Raw genomic sequence first — 16,092 nt, 5'->3', positions numbered from 1 at the left:
AGCATCCCATAATGTGTTGACTCAATAGATTAGATTTTCAAATTATTTTATTAATGATTTTATATTCAGGAGAAACACATGCATCTAATATTATGTTCTTGATTGGTAAACACACTTAGCCTATGTTGTATTTGATTGGTAATAAATGGTTTTTAACTAGTTGTACTGTGTTCAGTCATGTAACAGCTGGCACACATGAAAACAAATGCTGATATTTTATTTCTCTGGACACAAAAAACGTCATAAAACTTCAACTGGTGATTTTAATTGTGGAAAGGATGGCAAGATGTCAGTGCCTAAAATAAACAAATGAGTGAGTGAATAATCTGTATTGCTGCTTCACTTTATCTATAGTTTTACATTCTTTGGCTGCTGATATGTTGTATACAAACAGGAACCATAATCCTGTATTGCTTGTGAAATCTGTCGACTCACGTTGCAAAATGTTGTGGTGTGGAGGCCGAGGTTACCGCTGGGCTCCACAAGGCTTAAGGTTAGGCCATGATCAATACGGTTAAGGTCATTAGCATGTTATGAATAACAGGAGGCCCTGGGAAAGCAGAGCAGCGGACCAACGAACTGGGCTCCAATTGGCTGGAGCTTGTCTCTAGTAGAGGCCACCCCCACACTGACCTTAGAGGTCACTTGAAGAGCTAATGACCTCTAACCTTAAGCCAAGAGCGTGATGGAAAGGATTTGCATAGAGCTGACTGCTAAAATATTAAAATGTTTGGTGCTGTGACCAAATACAAATAAACATCAGTATTTAGCATAATGTTTGGAAAAATCTATACCCTCATGTCATAAACTGAGGATAGTCCACTTTTGTACTGGAAATAGAACCTATAGAGGTTTCTTTTCTAAAAGTTTGCAAGTGACTACTGGCAATGACACCTAATGTAGAAATAGTTCTGCTAATAAATCAATCAACTCAACTATTAATGCCTAAAATTACACCAATATTTTTAAACTACAAGGACTACTTAGTCCTGTACAGTTACTTTCTTTCATGCTTGGAAGCATATTTTTATTTACTGCAATAAAATACAAAATTACCAGCACATAAACACACAAGAACATTCTTTAAAAAAGTTTATTGGCTTTTAAAACCACTTTAAAAATCTCACCAGTGAGTACTTTCCATTGAAAAAAGAAACAACGCGTTTGCAATATTAACAAGCTACTGTACATTAAGCAGTACACCAGACAACACCACAGAGGAGGGTTTTTTTTTACTGGTAGAAATGGACAAGATAGTCAAACAGAGTTGGTTCTGGGTCAGTCAAAGGTAAAGAATCAGAGTCACTGCTTGATGGAGCTCCTGTACTCATAAAGAGGTGCATTTCCTTCATTCAAATTCAAATATCAGTGCCTTATTGTTAAAGAAAAAAACAAGAGAAAATGTTAAATTTCTTCAAAAATGCATTTTGCAAAACAAGAATATGTAAAATTGACAGAAAACAGTCATTAACATAGAACAACATTAACTTAGTAAACAGCACACAACAAAAGTAATGTAACTTATGAAACTAGCACTGCCAGTCTGGTTAACAGAACCTGCCCAAATCACAGAAGACAGTGGTTACCAAGAATACAAAGTACAACAGAAGTCATCACACATGCGTGCGTACAATCATTTATCAACATAATGAGCATGTAGGTTTTAAAAGGTTATTTAACTTTTTTCCCTCAATGCTTTATATTCTCATGTATGAGAATGAGTAAGAAATGTGTATCTCACTGAGATTAATGCACATTTTGCTACAAGACAATTAGTCATTTTCTGACAGATAGTTAATTTCCCTACTCATCTTTGTCATAAAAAATATTTTTTTTCTTTTTTTTGTGGGCATCCATCATTACATTTGTCCATAAAGATATGGCAAAGCCATGTGTCATAAAAATTTAGTGCAATAATGTGAACCTCCAAAGTTTGTTGAAACATGAGTAATCGTTTTTTTCCAGTGTCTGCTGAAAGGCTTTGAGCACAATGTCTGTCACAGAGATGTTTGCAACCAGCTAACAGTATCACAACTTTTTTTCTCAATATACCATGCTATTGATCCTGCTCAAAGCACACATCACTTCTGCAACCGCAGAGACCTATTATCTTTGAATAGAAAAAAAGTAAAATAAAATCAGCAAGCGAGACCAGACAGCATTACTTTTACGACACACTGAGCCAGAAATGTAACACACAACATAGAGCATCTTGCCGACTATAGATCTGTTAAGCTTTTTTTTCTTTTAAATGGCACATACTTAGCTAGAATAATGGCCATAATATAGTGTCTTGATACATCAAATCTCTATGTATCTATTCTATTTACAGATGGAGCTTAAACAAGACTTATACAACATTGACAATAGCCAAAATCTCAAGCAAGCATCCTACTGTATCACAAAGCCTACCTGGCTAGCAGTGATGGTTTCAACATGCTTTCAGGTCCATGGTTACCTTTAAAACATAGGACAGTGACCATTTCACAAATTTACATACTGTACATAAGATTTATGCAACTTAATCCTTTTCCTCAAACGCAATAACACGTTATATCTCCGAGGCTGCCCGTTTCCCGTTGTTGTTAATGTGTATAAGGAGTGTCTCTATGTGTAATAATCTCTTATGTTATTCAAACAGATCATCTTTGGTATGGAAATAAGGCTGGATTCTCCGCGAACATAATAATTTCATTACCTCTTGATCTCAAGATGACATCAAAACATACATGTCAACCTCTAGCCTTCTATGTAACTAAGCCTTCTCCATACCATTGATATTCTTATCCAAGCTGGGAGTATAGCATGCCAAAAAAAATCTCATGACTGAAAGTGTGCCTGCCATGGTTTTCATGAAATGACAGCATATTGAATTCCTCTAAATCCATTGCTGATAAGGACACACACAGTGTAGTTGTTAGCCTATACTATACACATCTATATCGTAACACAGCAAAATAAAAACAATAAGAAATAGTACTGAAAATATCAGAGTAACAGCTGCCTTGATATGACGAAGCTCTGGATGGTTCAGAAGATTCTTAACATTATACTATATACAGTCTCTCTAAAGATGGCATAAGGCCTTGGACTTTGGGAATAAGGCAGCCAGTTGTTAATTCCTTTCAATGTATAGTCCACAAAGTGGCCTGAATTCCCATCTTCTCCCCACTGATTCATCTACTCCCTTTATAAGATATTAAACAGTACAAGAAGTATAGGCTTTGAGAAAATTTCACTGTTGGACAATGCTCAGATGTGAATCAGTTTCCACTGATTTGGTTTATGATAAAGTATAAAGATTATGTCATAAATTCAGCACCTGGTAGCATAAGATGCTACCCTTTTTAATATTCAGATATGGCAGGCAGATGTACTACAACTATTATGTGCATATACTAAAATCCCAATATCGTCTCCATTTGGTTGAACTTGAATTGCACACTGAAACAGTATACAACCGTATACGTTTTTTGGTCTTTTGTGCCAAATTTCCTAGCCATCTCACTTTCAATAAAGGTGGGGAATGCGATTCTGGGGAAATTCAATACCATGACAACTACCATGATATAGGGTGAACAACAACACAGCAAGTAATGTAACTAATATTGGCTAAGTTGTGGGTTAGCAAACAGCTGCTGCAAAGCTGACAATAAGAGAGGACGAGATGTTCCCAGAGCCAGCACACCAGCTCCAGACAACAATATTCACAACTCTCCTGCTACTATAGCTCACGTCATAACAGCATCTCGTGGCGAACCGGCCACATAAATTATGGGTGGAATGGCTGGAACAGCATTGTGCGGTGGGGTCCGAGCCACTTTGTTTCCCATTTACAGAGCCACGGCTGTGTACAAACCAGATTTTTTTCAGCACACACAAAGGACGGACAGCTAGCGGACCGAGAAGATATATTTGCTGAACTATACATGATGTGTATTGGATTAGAATCACATAACCCACCTTTAAGTGTTTGTTAAATACAAATATTGCATTATTGATTGGTTATAACATGGAAGATTATGTTTCTCTTAATGTTCATCCCATACAAACCTGCTCTTTGCAAGTGCATGCTGCCACCAAGTACTCACACTTTTTAACTTGTAATGCTTACATTTCTAATTTTAGATGGGGGAGAAAAGTGGTTAAGTACTGAAACTCCGGGTGACAAATGGAAAAGGAGAGAAGTAACTAAAGGTCAGTAGGAGAGATTTTCTGGTAAGCCTGGCACTTTTAACAGAACGAATGGCAAAGTCCAGACAAATCCCAACAAACTATAGTTTAAAAACAGATATACTACATACGCACCAAACAAACAACAAAGAACAGAAATCATACAGAATAAAAGATAACATTAGCCCAGCATCTCTACTGTAGTAGGCTGGTCTTTGCTTTCTAGCCAGTCAAAACCAGAGTTCACAGTATCACTGCATATCTGCTGAAACAGCGGGTCGTTCTTCAGTTCTTCCAGTGTTGAGTCTTCATATTGTTCCTGTTGTTGATTAGGATCAAACAGCAGGTTGGTGTCCAACGTGTTAAGGTCAGTGATGCTACTGGACAGATCTGAGGTCAGTCTGATGTCATTTGAGAAGTCAGACGCCACGGCATTGAGCTCCGAAGCTACCTGACCCACCAACTGGGAACTGGGGTTGAGGCCATCATCCCCCAACAAGTCCTTGACAGTGTTGTTGAAATCCAGCTGTTGTTGCTCATCCTCCACCTCCTGCTGCTGTGTGCTCTGGAGGAGCAGCTGCGGTTGTGTCTGCACAGGATTCTCCTGGAGCTGCTGCTGCTGCTGGTCTTGCTCACCAGGACCCGCTTGTGCTTGGCTGTCCCCAGTGGAGAAGCTCACCTGTTCTCCACTGCCAGTGGTGAGGTAGCCATGCTGCTGGAGCTCAAAGGCAGCAGGGCTGGAGCTAACAGGCAGCTGGGTCTGGTGAGTAGTTCCTCCAGCAAAGCCAGGAGTGGTCTCCAGGATCTGTGTGAGGTTCATACGGGCCGTGTAGTTAGAGGGGAGGTTGTTTATGCCTAGGCCACGGACAGAATCATCCCCATCAGCTTCCATCTTGCTAAGAAGAACATTGGTGATTTTGGCGGCGTTACTCTGACCCTGCACAGGCAGCATCTCACTCTGCATCATGATATTCAGAGGTACAGATTGGCTACGCTGGACCATACTGTGGACAGAGCTGACCGTCTGGCTGTTGGACAGGATGTTGAGCACCTCAGAGGTGAGGGGGGAGTTAAAGGGTGAAACAACAGCTCGGGTGGTGGTGGTATTTGTGGTGGTTGTTGGAGGGCCAGTGTTACCGCTGAAGTTTCTCTGGCGCACTGCAGGGCTAACACTGCGGCAACGGAAAGTACTGGACACAGATGAGGTTGATGCCTTGTTGTCCAATGGTGCAGGCACAGCAAAACTCTCCTGTTTAGTGGGAGTAGTTACACCTGTTACCAGCTGCTGCTGCTGCTGTTGTTGTTGCTGCTGCTGTTGCTGCACTGGGGAAATGGGGGTCAAACGCCCAAAGTGAGTAGAATCCTGTCTCGACTGAGCCTGAAATGACTGACCGGGAATTGCAAAGGCATGTGGCTTACGAAACTGGTCATCTACCAGGTCTTGGTAGCTGGGCAGAATGCCAATGCTATGGTTGGACAAAGGACCTGCAGAGTTGCTGTTGTAGCGGTTGTTGATCCACTCAAGTTTGGCTTTATCAGGGTGTGTTGCCATTGGCCTCTGCATGGGCTTCACAGGGCTGCTGGAGACAATGCTGGCATCATGATAACCTGTGATGCTTGAGTTTATAGGAGTGAATGCAAAAGGGTTCCTGCACTCCACCGGGCTTGGGGGGACGCTGCTGCTGCAATTGGACAAGGGTGTGCTGATGGGGGTGTGGCGACCCATGGTTCCTTCCACAGGGGTGATAGGAGCCATGCGAGAGCAGGGGCTCTCTCTCGTCAAGCTGTGCCCAAGCGTCATTTCAGAAGTGGGGGTGGGTGTCGGGGTTGGAGTGGGTGTTGGAGTGGGAGTTTGGACAGGAGTGGTACTGCTGTGGGCAGAGTGATAGAAGGTAGTGCCAGCCTGGTGAGCATTTAGGATAGAGCCTTGATTGCTGGCTGACTGGCCTTGTAAAGACACGTCAACACAGCTATTGAATAGACCCTTCAGCTTCATCTGCTCCTCCATTTGGACTAGCTCCTCAACGATACTGTCCTGGGTCATGTCATCATCATTGAACGGGAAGTAGTCCATGTTGGGCTGAGAACCTGCAAAGTCAACCATCTCCTGCGTGAGGGTGAGCTGGCCTGAGCCCTCGGGGGGTTGAGCTATAATCGAAAGTTGGTCTGTAGGGGCTTGTTTGTGATCTGCTGGTATCTGCTGAGCAAACGCCTGCTTCCGAATCTCATCAAGCTGTCCCTCCTCCCATATTGTGCTCTTTAAGTCACTCATCACAGAGGCTTCGTGTGCTCCTGAGTTGGCTGGTATGATCTGCTGTAGCAACGCCTGATCAGACGTGTTGTTTCCAGCTGCTCCAGTGCTGGTATCAGTGCTGAGTGAATGGTCTTCTCGTTTCACTACCAAGGCCTGGGGTTTGACAACAGTCTGGGAGCCCTCAGTGTGTGTGATGGGCGAGTCAGAGAGTGCAAGGATCTGTGTGGGCCCTATGGAGGTGTGTTTCACAGTCACTTTGCAGGGGGCACTATCAGGTCTGGCAGGGGTTCCCGGTCTGGGGATCCTCTTCACTGCAGCACTGACTCCAGGTTTGGGATTGTCAACTACAGACAGTGGCTGCTGGGAAATAAACACCCTCTTTACTGGAATCACATGGGACTCCCCGCTCGAGCCTGTACGCTTCCTGGGGCTCTTGGCATCTGAGCAGGGATCCTTCAATGTTGGGGTAACAGTGGAGGAGCCATTGGATGACATGTTGGAGTTCTGATTATCAACAGTCAAGTACAAAGTACTGTCATGGCAGTTACTGTTATTGCTGTCCTGAGTCCCAGCTACAGCTACTGATGTGGGAGGGGGTGTGGGGTCACTTTTTATCCTTGCCCCTTTGTCTGGTCCCAGAGAACACTTAACCAGGAAGCTCGGCTCACTGGCAGCCCTGAACTTTGCCACTCTTTCATCTTTGGCCCCAATAGCAGTTTTCTCTGTGTCATTTCCAGCTTCACACAACATTTTGGTGTCAGTGGAGAGGTTTGGGGTGGAGACTGGGACACCGGGTCTGATTGCTGGAGACTGAGGGGCAACCAAGCTCACAACATGTGGCTGCAGGGAATCGTCCGAAGCAGCTATGGTACTCAGACCCGCCGAGGCTGGACGCACAGTTGCACTGCTGCTGCTGGGAGCCAGGGCGATGGCCGTCATCTTCACCACGTTGACTGAGCTGACGTGGGGGGTGGGCATCACAGTTTTTATGGGGCTGTTGGTGATGAGCAGGGTGGGGGGTGAGCGCAGCGTGATGGCACTGGTGGCAGAGGGCTTAGGCAGAATTTGGGCGTACCGTGTACCATGTCGTGCTAGCCGATCACCCACAGGACTAGCAGAGATATTCTGGGGAGTTTTGGGGGACTGTTTAAGAGACTGAGTGACCACTTGGAAGTTCACAGGCAACACTTTCCCCTCTGCTGTCCCTACAGGGCTGGGTGAGGTCATTAACTGCCTGCTTCTCTGTACCTGGGAGAAGAATAGTTAGAATATAAAATTACTTTTAGGGACATTAACAATAACATATCCAAGCGTAATAAGTGGGAAAAATTCTGCCACATACCGTGACTGGGCTTGGGACAGCTGCTACTACGATGCCTATGGTGGGCTGAGGGGAGAGCAGAGCAGGGCTGCCACAAGGGATGGTGGGGCCGGGGGTACTGGCCTCTGTTCTCTTGATCTGGGACTCACTGGGGAGGGGTGAGTGGAGCTTCTGCTCCTGCTGCTTCTTCTGGATCTTGCGCTGCAGTTGCTGCTTTGCATCAACAGAGGGAGAGGGCAGGGTCTTCACTTGGGGCTGGAAAGAGTTTGCCTCAGCTGTGGGCACAAACGCAGAGGCTGGGGTTGGTGTCTTCATTCCTGTCGAGAGAAGAAAAAACCCCATAGAATTATAAATAGTAAGGACACAGTATCAGTAAGAGCAAATACATTCAAACCAGGCGTGGCAAGTAGCAAACAGTAGCATCTAGTATTTCAAACTTGCAGTTTAACATTTAAAACCCTAAAACATATAATTGGAAAACCTTCCTATTACCATTGCTAATCTTAAACCATATTGCCCAGCCTTAATGTCATCATCTAATTTATCAGCAAACCAGTGAACTCTGTACACAAGATGAATTTAATCTTTTTTTATTTAGCGGGAGTAAGGTACGTAATTTTCATTCTTCACTGACTGAGAATTTACAGTTTCCAATAAGACCGCATTCTAAGTGAGCACAAAATGGCAACATGAACTGTTGATTCCTTTTGAGGAAACGTAGAAGAATTGTCCTCACTGTTGAGATTACATTTGGCTACATTTTAATGATGTACTCAGTGTGGTAATACATTTTCTTAGAATACATAATTTATTTCTAGCATCTTTCAAATTCTAGGGAGTGCACAGACAGCAGACCAGTGGAAGAATTTTTCAGTCCCCTGAAATTATTGATAATCAGGTCGAACAACTTGTTTACCATTGTCTATGTTTAATAAAGTTAATATCTTGTCTTATCTCATCTTATCTTATGTTTATTATCCATAACACTAACACAGATAAAAGTACCATGCCAGCAGATCAGCAGAGAGTTTTACCTGTAGGTGTTCCGGTCATAACAGTGAGCGCAGCCATGGACTTAGTACCAATGTAGTGGCTATTGAGCAGGAAGCGGGCCAGGTCCTCCACGTTGTCAAACTGACGACTCAGGACCTTTTGGGCCCACTCACACACCAGTCCACAGGCTGCAGATCTCATTTCATCTTCAGCGCTCGGGGACTGGCCTGTTGACTCCATCAGCTCACACTACAGTCAGACAGAAAAGAGCAGCAGGTGGATGAGCATCAGACCGTTAAACTAGACATTTACTGTATGTTTTTAAAGTGTTTGCAGTGTAACTTACCCCATCACCTGATTTCTGCAGATCCAGGTTGGGTAAGGACGGCATGTGAACAAAAGCTTTCTTCCTTAACCCGCTATAACAGTATGTGAGAAGGAGTTAAGGTGTCTGAAACATAATCACTCTAAATGTGGAAATCTATATAATATGCCAAATTCTGATTTTGTGTCTATTCTATTCCTCTTATCATCTTCTAGGACCAATCAATAAGTTAAATCTGCCAGAAATTAAACTGAGGTAAAGTAATTTTAAGAAACACCTCACAGTCAAATAATAGCTAGCTCTGTGCAAACTCCCACTAATGGTCTGCAATAGTCCTCAGGCAATAGTGGTTTTATTTTTAAGAACTTACCATAGGGCACTGTGTTTGCACACTGACAAAACGCATAAATAAACCAAAGTTGGTTATTTTTGTGGAATCTGTTTTAGTAGTCTTTAGAAACTTAAGATTACTAGAACTTTTGATTATTTTGGAAGGCTGAATTTTTCAGTTGTACATTGTTTATATCGTATACCTCTTCCTGTGCATTATTCATGTTATTAATAATAAAATGAAATAACATTTGCTTTAGTCTTGATGAGAAAAAGTCACAACACTGTGCTGACCAGCTGACTAGGAATTCACACATGGGCAATAAATCACCAGCTCGATTTTTTGGGCTCTTGGACAAATAAAGTTGTTAACAGCAGAACGTTATTTAGCTGAAATTGTCTATCAAGCCATTTGCAAAACAACATTGCTAATAATGTGATTGAATTTCACGAACAACTGGCAAAATAAGCCACGAGTTTTTAAACTTCATTCATAGCTAGAATGTAAAGATTTTGTGCATAATACCTGCCATTTTAGATGATAGTTTAGTATGTTTTCTTCAAATCTTGGCACCCGAATGGTGCCACTACATATCTGCAATTGGCAAACAGCAACGAACAGTTTGAAGACTGTGTGGACAGCATAAAGAGGAGCACAGAAAAATAAAAGCACAGGAAAACAGGAGGAATTAAAGGATATTTGGATTTGCCCCTCATGCCCAGTCGACGTGCCTTCATGTTAGGAAAGACATTCTTCATGATCTTTCCAAAGTCTGCTGCACTCAGTGGGTTGTAGCCGAGATTGTCACAATAGCTCCTGCAAGAGAAGAGAACCCGCCATTAGATTATGTGGTAATACATACTGTAAATTAGTACCCTCTTCGGTTCCCCTTCACCTCCCCTGACCCCTCACACTCACTTGTATTCATCATACACCTCTTGCTTTGGGAGAGAAGTCTCTGGGTGCTCTTCTAGGTGATTCCGAATCCAGTTGAATGCATACATCTGTTGAGTACGGCTTGACGACATGGAACTCTGATCACTGAAATTAGTACATAAAGAAAAATAAATCTGGTGAGGCAGTGTCTTTGACTTGAATGCATCATTTCTTGTTAATACAGAAACTTTAATACCATAATCCAGGAGTGGAGGACCCCCTCTCATTCTCAGTCCAAATGGGCAGAATTGGGGGGTTGGGGTGATGAATAGATATGGGGAAACAAATGAAACACAGACAGCTAGGTATAGCAAGAATCTACATACATCAGTGGTTTGCTTCATAATGATAATCAATCATACACCTGAAATGAATGATAAATTTCGTATGAAGAAAAAAAAAAACCACTAGTGACCAACGACCCCCCCCCCCCCCCCCCCCCCCCCCAAAAAAAAAAAAAAGATGTCACAAAGCAAAAATAAAACTTTAAATTCAACTTATTTTTTAGGAGCTATCAGCCTAAACTGTGTCTGGGTATCAGCAGCCAGTGGACAGTGACTTGAATATTTGACAAGCAACGAGACAAGAGTGCCAATAATGTAATGAGAGCCATAACAAAGCAGCTGCATGTGTGCGCACGAGAGAGAGAGGCAAAAAAAGGATAAAAGAGCAAAGTGAAAAACTTGAGTCAAGTGTGTGTCTGTGACATACCTTTTATCATTGCCACTGCTGGGACCAGAAGGCAACTTCAGGTAGAGGTAGAGTTTTTCGATGTCTGTAAACTTCTCAACATCTTGCTGTAAACATTAAAATATCACAAAGGAAAAATAAAACAAAGTAAACTGCAGTCTGGTAGCCTTAAGCTTTTACATATTCCCCAAACAAAATCTATAAATGTATGCTTCATGACAGTAATTTCAAATAGAGAATGAAGAAAGAAGGCGTCTTTGATCAAAAGACTCAAATCAGGCCTAATTGTTCAGTCTATTCAGGACAAATAGGTAGAAAATGTAGGCTATTTGCTGCAATTTTAAAATACTATACAGGTATGAAAGCTGCACACATCCTCCTCACTACTGATTCCAACCCAACTGCTTTTCAATTGGTTTCTAAGAATGGACTCATCTTACCTCTTCCTTTTCTATTTGCCTCTTTGTTGCTAGGGGAACGAATACTTGAATGAATGAGGTGAGAGCTGTCAGCCAATGAGCAGTAAATGAAACTGCTATTTACTACACTCCATTGCCACAAGCAGAAGAGTGAATTACCTGTCTGAGTTCCCGCTCTGCTTACACTACGGTTGGATTTTCCTGGCATTCGCATGTATACTACTGCTAACCAAGGCAAACTCAGATGTTTGATTGAATATACATAATTTGATTTTCATGTACAAAATCACAGGTCTCAGATGAAAACACTACCCGTATATATATTCCAGGCTCCATTTCAAAACAACAATGAAGCAGACCTAACATTTAAATCCCAGTATCCAAGGATACAATATTTTACCACTTCATGCTGTTTGAATTGTTCCTGCGCTTGATTGATCCACACATTCCTTTTTGAAACTTGCATCCGGGAATAAAGCAGCTTTTTTTAAATTAAGGATGGAGTCTACTTTTTATAACTTTAGGTTTGGGCAATGTGACAATGTATGTTGTTGGACAATTTATATTTGGCAAGACTGTGCCATCCAGTTATACTGTGGTAGCTTTCCCTTTCTCTGGTTGCATTATGGTTATATTGGATTTATAGAATGGATCTTTGAATGTGATGAAGTATTTTGATATGCCAGGTATTTAATTCACTGGATAATCCAAACAGACACAATATTCAATAATTCCCCCAAATGTTGAAATAAAATTACACAAGTTAAAAAGATACAAGATTGTATCCATTTTTATAATAAGGGGTTTAATTAACAAAGGTGTTATACATATTATTAAGAGTCTGTTCTGATACTCACCAATATGCTGTCCACTTTTGATTGTACAGATTTGCTACAGTGAGAAAGAGAGCAAAAGCCAGAAATGTAAATAAATATGACACAGACCTAAATAACACTGATACATACAAGACTTTATTATTATTTCTTTAAATTATTTTTTATTTCCCTATTGCTGTGATATTCATTTATCACCTATCACTGTAATATTTTAAAATATTATTTAAAATATCCTTATTTATGATTTTATGTGCTGAAACATGTACTGCGGCACATGCTGTAAAATGTAATTGAAATCAAGATGTGATACATCTGTTATCTATATCTACTAAGATATAACGCTATACAGTAGCGTCAGTTATAGATTTAATTCAAAAATTATTGAATGTACTTTTAGGCCATCAATCTACACACAATGAACCATAATCCAAAAGCAAAAACAGGTTCAAAAATTCTTTTCAAATAAAAAAAAAATTTCTCTAATTTACATAAGATTACAGAGCCTTTATTCAGAACTTTGTGAAAGCCACGTTGGCAGAAATTACATGCTGTCTTCCTGGAAGACCTTAAATGCAGTCAGGTTGAATGTAGAGCGTCAGTGAACCGCCATCTTCAGGTCTCTCCACAGATGTTTTTTGGGGTTCAAGTCAAAGCTTCAGCTGAGCCATTTAGGGACATTCAGAGACATATCCCAAGCCACTCCAGTGTTGTTTTGGCTGTGTGCTTAAGATTGTTGTCATGCTGAATAGTAATTCATCACCATCGGATGACAAGCATTAGGAAGAGTCCTGGTGTTTCTGTACTTCTTCCACTTCACTATGATGGAGCCTGCTGTGCTCCTGGGAAATGGTTTTGCACCCTCACCCAGACATATGCCTCGACACCAATTGATCGTCGAGGACCACAGACAGCTCCTTGGACTCTGTGGATTCGTTTTTGTTCTGAAAAGCCCTGTGAATTGCGAGATCCTCTAAAATCATCTTCAATCATATGAATTTGCCACAGGAGAACAACAATTAAGCTCATGTTGACTGTTGACTCATTCACTACTCACTATACAGTAGGCCCCTTAATAGTTTATTGTAGAGTGAGTCGTAAATTGAGATTTTGACACTTCATGAGTTATCCTCATTTTGCATCATCAACAGGTGTAGTGTCGCACCGTTATAATTTTTCTGTAAAACGCTCTAGGGGGTTGCTGCAGTAGTGTCCATGCCATTGTTCAATTAGCCTTTGTCCCACCACTTATAACTGATAACTAATGACATTAAAAATGGCTCAGAGCAGTGTGACACTATGCACAATAACAGGACCCCAGAATTGAAGTAGCTAAATGGAATTCAGCCATCATTCATTGTATTATTTACACCTGCTTTTTTAATGGTGACATGATAAAAAGTCTCCTGTAAAAATAATTTTTAAAAAGGCCTACTGTAGTATTTTTAGGGCACTACATAGCTTATACATTTCAAATTCAAAATTAGGACACAAATCATATGGTGGACAGACTATTTGATGTGGTAGGGGCTTAAAGGGGATTTCAGACAAGGCCTTATCAGTGATAATCTGGCGCACCAAGGGATATGTAAATGAGAAATATAATTTTCTGAAATGTTTAATAATTTTGCTCAAAAAACCCCTCTAAAAACATGTTTTCACTTTGTCATTGTGTGTAGATTGACTGCAAAAAGCTAATTTAATTTGAAATTATAACTATAAACTGTCTGAACTCTTCCCAACGCCATCGTACAGCGTGTAATAACAAGTTAGTATGTTAGATAAGGTAAGAAAATCTGAAGTTTTTTAGATTTTAATCACAATGTACTGCCTGGTGATGGCTATTCAAACTGAAATAATTGAGTATTCATAATTTCAAAGCCACGGTAAGAAAGACACATGTAAAACCTAAACCTTTATCTTCTATTATCATCAACAGCATTAAATCAGTGTGACTGTATCAGAGGAGCCGCATGCTTTGACACCTGTCATCCTGAGCATCAGCACCATCGGTGGGTTTGGTGTCATCTATCACATGGCCTCCTATGGCTCGATGCTAATGATTATAGCTACTGCTGCTGTAAGTAACGCGACATTACCGTGTTATTAATGCACAAACAGGTAGCGGGCAGTGTAGCTTCCCTCGCTGCTAAAGCATTTCGGATAAATATGTCCGGTTAGCTAGGGAGCACTCATGTTATTTCCAGCCGCTTTGTGCAGCACACAGCCTCACTGCCAGTCCAGAAGCTAGATATGCTAATTACGAGGCTACGGCTAGCGAAAAGGACAGTGTGGCTGCTTGAGGATCATTTCCATCCTTACCAAATTGAATTCTTTATTTTGAACTGTAACGCGTTTGCCTCGGGCCCCTGGAGTCCTGGCACCAGCGCTGGAAGAGAGCCTAATCCCGAGGCAGGCTTCTGACCAGGTTGTTGTTGATCATCAGCCATCACGGTGGAGGGGTGGTGGGGGAGCTTTAACAAGTAGGCCTCATCCCCGGCTGTGCAATGCACCGGACCCACCGCTGCTGGAGCGGCTCAGTCAGCTAGGACAGCCCGCTGAATCCACCACAGAGCATGGCTACAAACACTGTGATCTGACCCTCGCAAAACACAAAACTAAACAAAAAATACCACCCGGGAATACAAAAGGCATTTCGCAGAGGTCTCTCTCCTCTGCCGCAAATAGCACGCCTGCAGCAGCCAGCAGCAGCTACAGACGAGCTGCCTGCGTTAAGGTACAAGCACGTAGCGCAGACGAGCCCGGAAGTTAAGAGGGAGTTAGCCTTCGACATAAAAGAATGCCATTTGCCATGTTTAGAGGATATGTTCACAGTCTGAAAACAATACTCCCATGTCCAGATGTTTATATATAATTTCTGCTGTTTCCCACTGGCCATTAAAAGATCCCTTCCTAACATGCTTACAACGGAAGTACTCCTAATGGGGGACAAAAACCACAGTCCTCGCTCTATGCAAAAATATATTAAGTTAAATGACTGAATAAATCAAAACAAGTTGGTGTCTTCCACTGTTACAGTCTTTTTAGGACAGAATGCCCTCTTTGTGTTTTATGCAGACAGTGTTTCCCTCAGGATAGTAACACAAGAGGGAATTTCGTGCTGCAGAAGACTCATATTATGAATGTATTTTTGCAGAGAACAAGTACTGTCGATTTTGTACCCCCATCACTCACACTGGGAGCACCTCAGGAATCAGAATCAGAATCAGACTACTTTATTGATCCCCAAGGTTGAAATTCTTTGTTACAGATACTCACAAGGCATACAAGGAATAGAAGTAATAGTAGAAGTCGGTAAAGTAGAGAATATATAAAAATCTGAGAATATAGTAATAAATGATAAATGTGGAAATTTATAGTATTATACAGTATTAACAAAGGTGTAATGATAAATAGTATCATAGAGCAGTATTGTACAGTATTGACAGAAGTGTAATGATAAATAGCAGAAGGGATCTTTTAGGTAGGATTACAGCAAGCAAAAACGTTTTTCATGTACATGTGGGCATGTGAGTATTGTGTTAAGACAGAGTTGATGTTAAACCTATACAGAGTATTTCAGTTTATATTGTTACTTTTTAATAAATCCAATTACGTCAAACTAATTGTCATATAGGGAACCTGGGGCATTTGGTTGGGCAATTTTTCTACATATCAGAGAAAAATATTGGAACTTTTTCTCCTCTATATTTTGTTTAACCGATATAACCTAGATAAACTACTAGTAATTAGAAAATCATCATCAATCAAAAACTATTTAGATAATCACTTAATTGTTTAAGAACATTCTCAATGA

At 41.2% G+C, this 16,092-nt stretch overlaps 1 protein-coding gene across 1 annotated transcript; it reads right to left on the bottom strand.

Moving 5' to 3' along the window:
* Positions 1-1,075: 1,075 nt before the first annotated feature.
* LOC123961755 (DNA-binding protein RFX7) lies at positions 1,076-14,992 on the bottom strand. Its single transcript, XM_046037400.1, has 10 exons — positions 14,598-14,992; positions 12,300-12,333; positions 11,045-11,130; positions 10,530-10,568; positions 10,316-10,438; positions 10,097-10,213; positions 9,088-9,172; positions 8,783-8,990; positions 7,770-8,065; positions 1,076-7,675 (listed from the first exon to the last, which is right to left on the bottom strand). Exons 1-10 carry the CDS (start codon positions 14,723-14,725, stop codon positions 4,355-4,357), a joined length of 4,437 nt encoding a protein of 1,478 aa, XP_045893356.1. The 5' UTR covers positions 14,726-14,992; the 3' UTR covers positions 1,076-4,354.
* Between the last annotated feature and the right edge of the window lie 1,100 nt (positions 14,993-16,092).

This window comes from Micropterus dolomieu, linkage group LG22 (genome assembly GCF_021292245.1).
Source record: "Micropterus dolomieu isolate WLL.071019.BEF.003 ecotype Adirondacks linkage group LG22, ASM2129224v1, whole genome shotgun sequence".
In the NCBI taxonomy this organism is placed as follows: Eukaryota; Metazoa; Chordata; class Actinopteri; order Centrarchiformes; family Centrarchidae; genus Micropterus; species Micropterus dolomieu.
Note: the sequence above shows the minus strand (reverse complement) of the source record. Positions and strands in the feature narration are given on the sequence as shown.

What these genes read in the sequence shown, in the direction of transcription:
- LOC123961755 (XM_046037400.1), bottom strand. Translation starts at nt 14,725, where the DNA reads ATGGCTGATGATCAACAACAACCTGGTCAGAAGCCTGCCTCGGGATTA. An exon ending in AAAATAAAGAATTCAATTTG is followed by an intron (nt 12,334 to 14,597) that starts GTAAGGATGGAA and finishes TTCTCACTGTAG; the next exon opens with CAAATCTGTACAATCAAAAG. An exon ending in CAAAAGTGGACAGCATATTG is followed by an intron (nt 11,131 to 12,299) that starts GTGAGTATCAGA and finishes TAATGTTTACAG; the next exon opens with CAAGATGTTGAGAAGTTTAC.